The sequence below is a fragment of the Emiliania huxleyi genome (assembly GCF_000372725.1).
Source record: "Emiliania huxleyi CCMP1516 chromosome Unknown EMIHUscaffold_132, whole genome shotgun sequence".
Classification (NCBI taxonomy): Eukaryota; Haptophyta; order Isochrysidales; family Noelaerhabdaceae; genus Emiliania; species Emiliania huxleyi.
This window is the reverse complement of record NW_005201269.1, coordinates 166117-179232: the sequence shown is the minus strand read 5'-3', so window position 1 is coordinate 179232 and position 13116 is coordinate 166117. Positions and strand designations below refer to the sequence as shown.

Sequence of the window (13116 nt, the reverse complement as noted above, 5' to 3'; positions counted from 1 at the left end):
CGTGCACGCATTGCGCCCTCGCAGCCGCTAGAAACTTTGCCCCCTGCTCTGCGGCGCGCGCCCGGCGGTCGAGAATTGAGGCTGTTTTCAATAGAGGAAATGCACGCGATGTCGATTATGCCTGCAGGGCATCTTTAAAAAGAGACGAAACGCTGCAATGGCACGCGACGGCAACGATGCAGGCACGGCGTCCCTCCTCGCCTCATGTCGTGTGGAAACGGGACAACCCGGAGTACGGCGTCGAAACGCATGCGGGCAACCACTTGTCCGAACCACCGCGTGTCCCGGTCCACCGTGTCCCTCCCTCCATTCACACTCTCCCAGTCCTTTCTGGTCCAGTGCCCGTCTTCTCCGCCCGCCGTCGGGCCGGTTTCCCTGGCTGTTCCAGGGCCTCGACACCTCACATCCTTGGCACATCGAGGTTGCCGAGAGCCAGCGGCGGCAGGCAACAGCCGATAAGGCTGTATCAGAAGACTGCTGCTGCTGGCTTGAGCAGTGACTCAATGCGCGTCAGAATGGAGGTGTGCGTGTGCTATGTATGTCGCGGAGCTACGTGTCGCGGGCAGTGCTGCCATGTTGGCCTGCATGGTGGCACTCGTTGTTCGGCGCATCACCCAAGACACCGAGGGCAGAGAGAATGATGCAACAGTGCCTCATGCTGTCAGAGGCTGGCTATGCTTGCCTGCGACACGTAACCTAGGCTCATCATGTAATGTGTGCATGTGCTGCGCAAGAGCTATTGGCGGTATGGCCTGGTGTTGGCCTCAAGAGCATGGCTAGTACTCTTGTCTTCACGAGGCTAGGCTATATGCTATGTGTTGAGCTCGTCAGCGCGCGCGCTTAAGGTGTCAATCTCAATCACCTGTTGTTGAGCCCTAAGAGCTGGGCTATTGCTCTTCTTGAGGGCTTAGGTTGAGGTAGGCTCCTATGGACGCGCATGTGTGTGCTATGTCATGTCATGTCATGTCATGTGTGTGTTGGTTGGAGTCTAGAAGCAAAGGATAGCTTGTCGATGTGAGTGCAAGCACAGGCCCAACGCTGCTGCTGTCCATCAGCATAGTTGGGCTTGTGACTTGGCTCGCACCGACGACCCGATGTCTTGAAGTCGGTGATAGAGGAGTGTATGTGTATCCTGCCGGTTGATCCATGGTCTGGTGTGGTCTGCCGTCAGCGGGATCACTGGACGCTGAGTCAGCAGTTGCAGGCGAGACGCTCGCGTGCGTGAAGGCATGTCATTGGAGATGAGGTGGATGATAGCGTGCTGATGTTCTGCTTGCTTATCAGGGAGATGGTGGTGAAGCGTGTATGTCTGTTGTTCTGTTACTGTAAGCTGTTGTGATGCTGTTGACTGAGATGAGCGCATGTGTTGGTGAAGCTGGGAGAGGTGGATGCGCGGGCTAGCGCAAATAGGATCGCGGGTGTCCGGCATGCTCATCGGACTGCATAGGCATTAGTTGAAAGCGTTATGGCGGTTGCCAAGCTGGCGGCTGAAGATGCGAGGTCCCCGCCAGCAAGGCCTTGAAGGCGGTGGCTAGGCGGCGTCCCGCCATCGCAGAAGGTGTGCAGTGACCACAGCTCTAGGCCCAGCCATGGTGTGCATTAAAGCTCGAGCGGTAAGTGGTTGATCTGATCATGGCTAATGTAGATGTACATGCAAACGTAATGCTTCAAAATTCTTGTAGTTCGGGTTGCTGCAGGCACATGGCCTTGAGCGCGTTACATCAAGACCGGAACATCATGCTGACGCATGAAGCGGTCGGCCAGTCTACGCTCGCTCATCTGCAGCGAGTCGTACGACCCAAACGAGAGCCTTGCCTCGGCGCACTCGCACAGCGTAAGCAGAGCCCTCCTCGCGGATGGCCTTGACAGCACCAGAGTCTGGTGTGTCTGACGCAAACGTTGGCCAGATTGTTGGCTTGGTGGCCAAGAAGGTCCAAGCTGCTGACTGTATGATGCCCCCCCGTGCTGCCTGTTGCGTTGCTGGACTATCTTCGACGCTGACGTCAGCCACGCTCTGTGTGGCTGTCACTGCTTTCTGCTGCGCCTGTGTAGCGATAAGGCGTTCTGCGGCGTGTTTGTGCTCGTCTCCCAAAGAGCTTAGCGGAACCCATGATGGCACCCAAGACACCCGAGCCTCTGGAGTTGAAGGACCCATACGGACCTCGAGCACTGCCTGAACATGGTCCCATGTGCAAGGACCAGGATAGCGAGTCTCAAGGTGAAGATCAGGTCTCTGCTCCTGAAGCATGTGGCAGCCGTATTTCCAATTTCGACATCGATCCCAGGACACATACCGCGGGACACCAAGACCCCAGGACCCCAGAACAAAGCTACATTCTGGGGTCCACAGGGGAAGTTGAGGTTGGAGGTCGCATGAGTAACGCAGAGACCAGAGTGTGGTGGTTCCTATAGCCCAGCATGCAGCAACCCTTTCCATGACCAAACAAAGCCAGGCGCTCTCTCAACTCTCTTCTCTGCCTCTTTTCTTCAAGGAGTGCCATCCGGCGGTGTTGTCTACAATAAGTACGCAGCAAGGTGGACTTACGGGGGGAACCACGGTTCCCCTCCACCCCTCCGGCCTCCGGCAGCCCACTCCGGGGGGTGTTCAAGTGAACGAACAAAAGCAAATGCAAAAAGCGGGTCATCTGTCACAGGAGTCAAAGAAATCGAGACGGCCAGACCGACGACCACCCGGTTGTCTGACTCGCTGCGCATGACATCGCGACCCATGTGGCACCCACTCGCAGGCCCGCCGTGGAAGAAGGCAAGCCACTCCAGCCGCATTTCGTTTTCGTTTTCCTCTGTCGACTTCCAACGAATGAGTGATAATCTGAGCACGTGGATGTCGACGCTGTCAACTTTTGATCGAGAAGGCGAGCCACTCTTGCACACCGCAGTCAGACAGCAAGCCAGCCAACGCGTAATCAGCAGCATCATCGAGCAAGATGTACACTCAGCCTGCATGCGTGACGCCATTTCCCGATCGGCCATCCATCATGCCGCTGCTCGGACCGATCCCAAGAGCATACAAGTAATGGAAATGTTGCTCGCTGCGTGTCCTGAAGCAGCGAGGGTCGAAGATGACTTCGGCGCGCTACCACTTCACGTCGCCTGCGAACAGATGTGTGCGCAAGCAGAGATGGTGATGCTGTTGCTCAGAGCATATCCGTACGCGGCCCGGTGCTGGGCTATCGTCGACGAAGAAGATCGGCGGCAACTCCCTCTGCATATGGCAGCACACACGATCAAAGGGTCCGCACGCGCGGTAATCATGAGCGTGTTGCTCGACGCTTTTCCCGATGCACAGCATGTGAGAGACGATTATGGCAAAACGGCGCTCGAGTATCTGCTAACCGAGGCTCAGCCATGCAGCGACAAAGGCACGCAGTCCGATCACGTGCACAAATCGATCGCCAGTACTAGCACGTCGTGTGGGTTCAGATATGAAGACATCTTGGGCCTACCTTCTGACTTTCCGCTGGCCAATCTGGAAATGAAAATCTGCCACACTGACACAGGTGAATCCGTCTTAGAGGGATCCTATTGCATTCAAGCCCCCTTCACCGTGACTCCTGGATACGTGGCGAAAGTTGCTCAGCGGACACAGGTCATCGCTCCAACTGTCGCCAGATGGGCCTACGGCCCAAAGTGTATCGCGGTCTATTTGAACAAAGATGGTGAATCTGTCTGGCTCAATTCTGGATGGTGGCTCAATTACGGGTACAACAGTAGTGAAACTCTCAGGAACCTTGTGAAAAGCTTTGCGAAACAGAATCTGCGGCTTTGTCTCTGCGATGACAATGCGTCGCACGCCGAGCTCCAAGCCTTCATGCACTGGGTGATTCACGATCGCCGTGTCCAAGTGTGCAAAGATGGAAATCTCTCTCACGACCTCTCAGGTAACTTTCACTGTTGGATCAGTTTCACGCAGATGTGCGGCACTTGCCAGCGATTCTTCGAAAGAGTTGCATCTATGTACCCAACCATTCGTGTGTCGATAGAGCGTCGAGTGGCTGGTCGTTGGCAGCCTGGCGCACCCCAAATGTGATCGGCAAGGACAAAGCTAAGTTGTAGCATTGGGTCTCAAACGGTAGGGGTTGGGAGACGGATCGTGGAGGGCAAACTCGGCTTTGCAAACAACATGCAAGGTAGTAAATACAGCCGTATTTCCACTTTCGACATCGATCCCAGGACACATACCGCGGGACACCAAGACCCCAGGACCCCAGAACAAAGCTAAGTTGTAGCATTGGGTCTCAAACGGTAGGGGTTGGGAGACGGATCGTGATTCCTATTTTGATTTATCACACGGTGTGTGGCCGAACGTGCAACGTCTACGGCTTTAACATTAAGCCGTTTCGCCGGCAGAAAAAGTCAGAAAACATAATTATACGCAGTGGACAGTGCATTGCTCGACTGCTGTGCCGACTGCCGTGTCGCGTGTGGCTCATCACACATCAGGAGCGGCTCTGTCCACAGCCGTACAAGTGCAAGTGGCTCTTTCAACTATCTTTTTACACACAAGATCCCGAAATGTGGACGAACGCGTAACGGCGAACGGCGCGAGGCCTCCGGCGGCACGCGCGGCTCATGGCGCGGCTTTGCCAAATGGAACACGCCCCATCACGCGACCACGTAGAGGGAGGAGGAGTGCGCTGAGGGTGGTACATTATAGATCCTGTGGCATGAGACTGTCCCGCTCGCCATGCGCCCGCGGCTGTGGTGTGGCGATTGAGTGAACGCACGAGAGAGGGGTGGAACGAGCCGTAACCCAATCCCAAGCCTAACCCAGACTAACCCGAGACTAACCCGAGACTAACCCGAGACTAACCCGGCGCTACCCCGCGCTGCTCCGGGGCATACGTTAGGATGGGTTAGTGTCGGGTTAGTGCCGGGTTAGCGTCGGTTATGGTAACCCGTTCTAACCCGTGCTGACCCGTGCTGGGTGGGACCCAGGGCTAACCCGCGCTTACTGAAAGACTGGTTCGTGTGTGCCGTGTGCGGGGGCCCTCCCTTGTCACACAGTGTGAGGTAACACCTACCTACCTACTACCACGGGGCCAAGGCGCAGCACCTGGCAGACGGAGTCGGGACGCTCCCGCACGCGTGCGGCGGGAGCGCCCCACGTGGATCGATCCAAGCTTGGGGGTAGGAGGAGCCAGGGCCACCAGACAGTCGAGCGTAGAGAACAGCTGACGTGTCGTGGTGCCCGATTACTCCAACTTGGGCTGGCGGCATCCTCGACCCGCTCTGTGTTCATCCAGCGGGTTTACCTGGAGACGCCAACCCAGCCTTACGGCCGCTCGAGATCGACTTCTGCCTTAGGGCGATTGACTCCGTGAGTGTTGACCTCTGGAGCAGACCGATCAGAGAGCGGCCCGCGGGGCGCGATTTGACTGGTGGCTAGAGCAGCACCAAGGTGGTCATGGGTGCCAATTCCAGTGTCAAGAGGTAGGCTTCCCGCACCAGTGCAGGTAGTGACACGAGAGGGCTCCAACAGCAGGCGGTTAGAAGACGAGACTACTGCAGCCGAGCCCTCCGTCGCCTCCCCCGGGTCTTTGCGTGCCGATGCTGGGCGGCTCCGGGCTGTACAGGGGAGGGGGATACTGGTCACCATGGGGAAATGGTGGCAACTGTCAGATTTTCATTTCAAGGCTCGAGGCCGGGGGTACCTACCTATTGCAGGGCCCTCTCTTTTGGGCCAAACAAGACCAACCTACCTACGGCTTTACCTAATCTGCGAGTCTAAATAAATAAATAAAACGGACACCTCTACTAGGAGATGGGTAAAAAGGAACAGGTCCCCCCTGCGGTCTTTGTGCAGGGTTCTTTGTGGGTGTGGTCGGCGGCTAGCCGGGGTCGTCCTCCCGATGGGGGACTAGCACTAGCCGTCTTCCACATGGTCCCTCGGTCTGGGAGGGGCCAGCCAAAAAAAAACTGTTCAGTTTTCAAAGGCAAAAACGCCGGCGTACGCCCTCCCCTCACACTGACACTTCTCCCCTATTCCCAACTTTAGGTTGCGCACGTCTCCCAGCGAGCTAGGATCTCCGCTTTTTCTCCCCTAGTCATCCGCCCGCGCCGCGCGCCTCTATGGGCGTCTAGTGCAGCCACTGACAGAACTATTCCCGAGGAATGGTCGACGTCTCGCCTGAAGTCGGGTGGGCTCGCGCACTGCTTAGCCCTAGGGGAGGTGTGTGTGTGAGGTGGTGGAATGGTAAGGTTTCAGGCCACAGGGGTGGGGGATTTGGGGGATGAGTCAGGAGCCAGCAGCCTTCCTACTGGACCTGAGTTCTCAGCTCTTCCGCCCGACGGGGTGGTCCCTTGGATTCGGGCCCCGCTCCCTTTTCCTGCGCCTGGTCTGTCCCTGTCATGAGTGTGTTGCGAGATGCAGAGCGGTTAGCTGGAGCACAGAGCTGGAGCACTGTCTGGTTAGGCTGGAGAGCTGTTAGGTACTGTTAGGCTGGGGCACAGAGCTGGTTGGGCTGGAGCACAGAGCTGGTTAGGCTGCTGGTTAGGCTGGGGCACAGGGCTGGTTAGGCTGGAGCTGTTGGAGCACAAAGCTGGTTAGGCTGGAGCGCGGGCGGTGCGGCGGCCGGCGAGGGCAGCGCGGTAGGCGAGAGGCGGCCGCGGGGCGTCGAGTGGCGCGATAGGAGGGTAGACTGGCCGTGGGGGGGCGCCGCGTGACCTCGCAAATAAGTGATAAATATTGGTTTATGAGGGGCCAGTTTGTACGCATTGGCAAATCGAGCCTGGGGCGTGGCCTAGTTGGTGCAGCGTTCGGGTCGGGGACGTTTTGGTCGTTGGTTCGAGCCCAGCTGGTGCAGTTCGTAGTCGCGCAGCGACGCGGGCGTGCGGGTGCGCGGCAGCCTCGGCAACCGAGGCGACAGTGGCGAGCAGGGGCGAGCAGGGGCGAGCAGGGGTCAAAGCAGTGCGGCGCGCCGGATTTTTTCGATGGGCTCGGTCCGTGGGCGTGTCAGGAGGCGGCCGGCTGGGAGAAACTTGCGAAAAACTCCCAGGCCGGCCCAGGTGGTGGGTGTGTCACGGAGGCGGCCATTGGCACGCGCTCCTTAGTAACCGGGGTCAAGTTTTTTTGGGAGGGGCCAGCCAGTGTCAACAGACGTCAGACCCCCTATCCGGCTTGCAGCCGGAACCCAGAGGAGGCTCGGGAAAAGAATTTTACATGCAATTCGGTACCGCTAGTAAGAGTCCCGCACTGGCACTAACACGGGTACACCTCTTTTAACCTATCTCTGGACTCCGCGGGCAGGTTCAGACGGGCCTTTCCCTCTACCTCTGCGACGCCAGCCCTACCTCTATCCCTCACCCGGCCCTCCGAGCCGATATTTCAGTCATCGCAACACCTTCATCCCACAACCACCTCCACATCCCCCGCCTCCTGATCGACGCTGGTCAGCTGCGCAGCTTGGTCGCCCGGGGCCGCGAGGAGGAACGAGCCCACGACGCCAAACTCTGGAATCGAGCCGAACGGCAGCCTACGACACAGCGAGGGGGCGAGTCAGCGCGGGCGACCGGGAGCTTCGGGGAGAGCAGTGCCACTGGGGAGAGGCTGCCTGCCCGCGTTCTCGAAAGGGTTGAATCTCTTTCCCGACACGGCCCGCTGCACAGACAGCTGGCCAGCAGCGCTCAGCGTGACTGCACCTAGCGCCGGCGCCTCGAGCGTGGCCTGGCCTGGCTTTGGAAGCGCGCGCTCCAGCTTGGCGAGGCGCGAGTCGATGGCGGAACGCTTGCCGCGATCGCTCTCGCCCGCCCGCTCTCTGCGCAGCCGCTCCGCCAAGGGCATCAGCCGCTGCAGCTCAGCGCTCCTCCACGCCTGCGTCGAGCAGTAGAGGCGCGTACCGGCAGGAAGGCCTGCGTCCGAAGTGGTCGGAGCGCCTAGCGACTCATTACTGATCATAATTCATCGTTCATCATGGCCGGACCGCCCGTGCAGCAAGTTGGCCGTGGCGCCTTCGGCGGAGGAGCAGACGCCGTCCGGTAGGTCGATGCACCACACGACGAGCGCCTCGATGCTGGAGAGCTGGAGCATGCCCCACGCGACGCCGCTCGCCTTGGTGCCGAGCCGCTCCGACCGCGTGAAGAGGCGCCGAGCCTGCGTTCGACGGAGCGGCTCGTCGCTCATGGGCTGCCGCAGAGGCTCGTCGAAGAACTCGATGGTGAGAGGAAAGCTCAGCCGGGAGCCCGAGCCCGCCCACTCGCGCCCCAGCCACGCAGGAGGCTGTGGCCGGCCACCGCCCGGGGTGAACATGGCGAGCGGCGGTCCGAGCAGTGCTGCAGCGTCGGCCGAGGAGGGCCGGCCGATGCTCAGTGAGAGCTGCCACGCCGTGTCGACGAGCGAGAGGCACAGGAAGGGTGGGAGGAGCATGTCCGGTGAGCAAGACTCTATCACTTCTGCTCTGGGAAAGCTCGCGCGCGAGCGCGCCCCACACTCCTGTGGCTGTCGGCCGGGCTGAATGAGGGCTGAGAAAAATGCACGGGCCCTCAGCGGAGCTGGGAAGAGGACCGCCGCAAGCGGCGTGGCGCGGGTCGGTTGTGCATCCCTCCGGGGGCCCCTCTGCGCCGGGGAGGCGTTGTTGGAGGCTAGGACGCAAGCGTCCGTCGCCCTTTTCAAACTCGGGGCCCACTCCGCTACGGCCTACGCTCCGACCCGAATTTGGAGGGCCTGAAAAGTTTAAGGTGTTGCTGCGCAAAAGGGGTCGGACACAGGGCGCAGCTCATGCTAAGAGCTAGAAGGGGAGCTAGAGAGAACGACTACCCTGTCCCGTTATTGCGTACACCAACACCACAAAGCTCTCTCTCTCCTGTCCTCACTCACTCCAGGGGGGTCACAACTACTGAGTCCCTCGAGTTGCCGACCGAGATGATATGGTGTGGCTCGCCGCTCTCGAGCCAGCCGAGCAGATGGAAGTGAATCTGCCCCCTCCCCGCCGCTCCCTGGTCCCGGAAGCGACGGGCCCAAGCAAACTCCATCACGTAGTAAAACACACTGATGCCGAGCGCCGGTACGAGCACCTCCTCAATGTAGGTCTTGGCACGCTGTTCAAAGTACAGCAAGCGGATCTCCTCCTGCTCCGCAAGGAGGGTGGCAAAGGTGTGACGAGTCCCAGCGCTGGCTGTGCAGCGACCGACCGGGCAGGCGGCGGCGGCGCGGACCGTGAGGTTGTACTTGAGGCTGCCGCCGGTGGCTTCGGTGAGGACCGCCTTTGGAGGTAGGGAGGGGGCGGTGGCGGTGAGGGAGGCTGCGGTGAGGGGCGGTGGCGGTGAGGGAGGCTGCGGTGAGGGGCGGTGGCGGTGAGGGAGGCTGCGGTGAGGGGCGGTGGCGGTGAGGGAGGCTGCGGTGAGGGTAGCGGTGATGGCGAAGGGAGGGGAGTGGCGAGTGGAGAGGTGGCGGGGCGGGGAGAGGCCAGAAGGCGAGGGGGAGGGTGGGAGGCGGCAGGGAGGGAGAGGCGGTAGGCGAGGCGGGCGGCGGGGCGGTCGGCAGGCTGCAGGGAGAGGCGAGGGGGTGTCTTGTCCGTGTGTCCCTGTCGCCATGTGTGCCGCCAGCATCTGTCCTGCGTCCACCCCGCGCCGGTGAGCCCGTCGAGTCTATCTATCGCAGGACACGCGCCTTTGGGATGGACTTGTCGCAGACGAAGCGGACGACCATCGAGCGGCCCGCCGCGCCCCCCGGGCTCGATCCGAATCCGCAGCGTGTCGTCCCCAGCGGCGGTGCTGCGCGGGAGGCGGCCGCGGGCACGCTGGGCTCGATCAGCGGCTTCCCTCAGTTGCTCCGTCCGAAAGCACGGATTCGGCGGCCGTTCGTGGCTTCAATTTTACGGATGTCTTGGCACCAGCTGAAGGCTTGCCCGGCCGACATCGCCGGATTCGTGCACGGTATTCGGATTTTGGCTATTTGCTCGTGTGGGGGTATATCGCAGATTTGTCAATGGTACCGCGTCTGCGACGCGGGCGCCTTGCGGGCAGAGCCCTTAGCCACCCTTTTATCTTGCGCGGTCAAAACGGAAAAAGAATTCACCACTACGGACAGCCGGCGACGGACCTTTAGAAAAGAAATAAATAAATAAAAGAGACAACCCAAGGTCTAATTCAGCCGAATTCGCAACCCCTACGCGGGATTCTCTCGTGGTCACTTGCGCCGGCGCAAGTGACCACGCACGAGTCAAAGTGGGACGCGGCCGCGCCCTTTGGAGGGCGGCTGACTGCGCGTCAACGATGGATGCGCGGCTAACGCGTGCCTCGGCGCGGAGAGAGCACAGCACTGGCGTCGAGACCGCTGCAGACGGTGGCGTGGACGCGACGATGGCAGGCAGCAGCGCGGACGTGACGATGGCAAGCAACGCCGCATCTTCGTCGATACGTCTATCGGCATAGGTAGTATCCGTCGTTCTCGCCTCCCTAGACAGAACTGGACCCGCGCTCGCTCTCTCGTGTGAGATGGGTAAAATCACCGGTAAGCGGTAAAATTTCACCGTGCGCTCTTTGCTTTCTCTTCTACTCCCTACTATCATCTCGTCCCCGTCCTACCACGTAGAGACACTTCTCGGCTCGGCTCTAAAAAACAAATCCCGCTCGTTGGAAAAACTCTACAGCCCCTTCCCCTCCCCTTTACCCGTCGCCAGCACCTCGCACACCACATCCAAGCCGCCGCCGCCCTCCTCCTTCCGCACCGACACCACCGAGGCGTAGCGGAGGGGCTCGCCCGTCCCGGCGAGCACGAGCCGCCCGCCCGCCAGCCACTTTTCGACGGCGACCGCCAGCCTCGGCGCCCAGCCTCCGGCGCGCCCTCCTGCCGCCATCGCCTCCCAGTCGAGCCCGCGCAGCACCTCGTTGAAGACGAGCGTCTCGCCGACCGCCTGCTCCCACCCGTCGTACGCCACCTCCCCTGCACCCGCCGCCGGCCGCCGCCCCTCGAGCCCCGCCGCCGGCACGACCACCTGGCCGGGCTGCGGAGGCGCGCGTGCGCCGAGCACAAGCCGCGTGTCGCCGTCGACCAGGCGAGCAAAGAGGGATCGCCACTGCGGGCCCGACCAGGCGAAGAGCGCGAACGGCGTCAGCGGCCAGTCCTCGGCAACCAGCCTCCGCCGGACGAGGAGCGGCGCCGCGGAGGCGGCGCACACGGCGATCGCGCACCACCAGCCGGGCGAGCCGAGGGGGACGGACGAGCCAAATCCGAGGCAGTAGGTGCCCAGGTTTGGCAGAAAGTAGAGCCCGATGTCCAGGCTCTGCACCGCCGCGATGCCGACGTGCAGCATGCACGACACCGCCGCGAGGAGCGGCCGCAGCGCGAGCGGCAGCAGCAGCGCGGCGGGCACCAGCGCGCACTCAAAGACGAGCGTGAAGGCGGAGAGGGTGGCGACGAGGAGCGGGTGGCGCACGAGCAGAGCGCTCGCCCGCGGGAGCAGCGGCCCGCCCTCGCGGATGGGCAGCGAGTTGTACTGCCGCAGGATGGACGCGAGGGTGGAGGGCTCGGCCCAGGCAGCAGCGCCGCCCGCGACGTGTAGCTTGGCAAAGCCGCTCGAGGCCACAAAGTGGACGCACACGCCGAGAGCGACGCCATGCGCGAGGTGCGCGGGCAGCAGAGCAAGCGCCCAGGCAGAGTACAGAGACGCGTGGTCTCGGTGCGAGTGGGTGCAGGAGGTCTCTGCGAGGACGTAGAGTGAGTGCCACGCGGCAGCACCGAGGCGAACCATCCACACGTCGGGCCAGGCGGCCGCGGTGATCATCGTCAGCGGACCGGCGCGGCACAGCGTGTAGTACATCGGCCGCCGTCGCAGAGCGAGCACGGCGGACGCCGGAAGCCACGAAGGGCAAGTCACGATGGGCGCATCATCCGTTCTGGCGTAGCCGACGTGCCACCAGCGCAGCCAGAGCAGCATGTTGATGAGAGCCGTCGTGAGGTAGAAGACGCGCAGCATGGTGAGCGGGAAGCGGCGACCATGGCGTGTGTGTGTGTGTGTGTGTGTGGGAGCGCACGAATTCTTTTCCGTAAAATTCTTTTGCGTTCGAACCTGTCAACCATTGAAGAGAGAGTGCCTTTTGGGAAGAGCCGTCGCCCCATGCATGCGGAGGGGGCGCCCGTTTTCTTGTTGTTCCGTTGTCGATTGATAGAGAGATTTTTGAGAACCAACAACAAATCACGACTGAAAGAAAGAAAAACACAGAAACAAGGGAGGGTAACAAATCACAGAAAGAAAGAAAGAAAGAAAACAGACAATCCAAGGGAGGGATGGGAGGACGGCACGCCGCCACCACACAGGGAGAGATTTTAGGTAACAAATCAAAAAGAAAGAAAGAAAACGTACAACCCGGCTCACGCGCCTCGAGCTGACCATCTACCGCACTGATCACTTCCGCCCCCTCGCTCCCAACCCATCCACCTCGCCTCGGGCCGCAGAAAGAAAGAAAACAGACACCAAACGAGGGATGGGACGAGGACAGGGTCCCCACCTGCACGAGCAGGATTTTGGAAGAACGATCAGGGGGACAGGTGGGGCTCTCCTGCTCCTGACAAGGGACACGACAGGCTCGCAGCGCGGTGCGCGGTGGACTCCCACATCCACTGGCGGTCTCATCTCAGTCTAGCGACCTGCCTCCAGCTTGTCGCTGGCAGTCTCTCCTACCACAGGCACACTGACACAGGGGTGGCAGGGGCGGCGGCACGAGTCTCCCACATACTATGCGGGCCTCACTAGAGGTGCGGCCTGTGCGTGTCCTCGCCCTTGAGGGGGGAGGGGAAGGGGCTGTGTGTCTTTGCATGTGTGTGTGTGTGTGTGTGTGTGTGTGTGTGTGTGTGTGTGTGTGTGTGTGTGTGTGTGTGTGTGTGTGTGTGTGTGTGTGTGTGTGTGTGTGTGTGTGTGTGTGTGTGTGTGTGCGTGTGCGTGTGCGTGTGCGTGTGCGAGCCGCCCTGAACGCCACGAGCGCGCCGCGAGCGCCGTAGCGCCGGCGAGCGCCGTCGGCAGCGCGCGACCGCCATCCAAAAGCGGAAAAGAGCGGGCTGCGCCGCACGAAGGATAAAATTCTTTTGCCCTCCCGCCAACATCAGTGCCTTGCCAAGACTGGCGCGCCCTCCCGCACTCGAACAAGATGGAGCGGCGGAGC

General features: G+C 61.0%; 3 protein-coding genes across 3 annotated transcripts; all 3 read right to left on the bottom strand.

The window, feature by feature from the left end:
* Positions 1-7363: 7363 nt before the first annotated feature.
* On the bottom strand, positions 7364-8442 carry EMIHUDRAFT_467195 (hypothetical protein; the record flags this gene model as incomplete). The annotated part of the gene is made up of 3 exons (XM_005788767.1): positions 7969-8442; positions 7572-7893; positions 7364-7493 (listed from the first exon to the last, which is right to left on the bottom strand). The coding sequence occupies exons 1-3, from the start codon at positions 8381-8383 to the stop codon at positions 7364-7366; spliced, it is 867 nt and encodes a 288-aa protein (XP_005788824.1). The 5' UTR covers positions 8384-8442.
* A 387-nt stretch (positions 8443-8829) lies between these two features.
* On the bottom strand, positions 8830-9664 carry EMIHUDRAFT_226427 (hypothetical protein; the record flags this gene model as incomplete). Its single annotated transcript, XM_005788766.1, has 3 exons — positions 8830-9084; positions 9172-9219; positions 9620-9664. 3 exons carry the CDS (start codon positions 9662-9664, stop codon positions 8830-8832), a joined length of 348 nt encoding a protein of 115 aa, XP_005788823.1.
* Positions 9665-10601: 937 nt separating this feature from the next.
* EMIHUDRAFT_226426 (hypothetical protein) lies at positions 10602-11933 on the bottom strand (the record flags this gene model as incomplete). The annotated part of the gene is made up of 2 exons (XM_005788765.1): positions 10602-10871; positions 10953-11933. 2 exons carry the CDS (start codon positions 11931-11933, stop codon positions 10602-10604), a joined length of 1251 nt encoding a protein of 416 aa, XP_005788822.1.
* Between the last annotated feature and the right edge of the window lie 1183 nt (positions 11934-13116).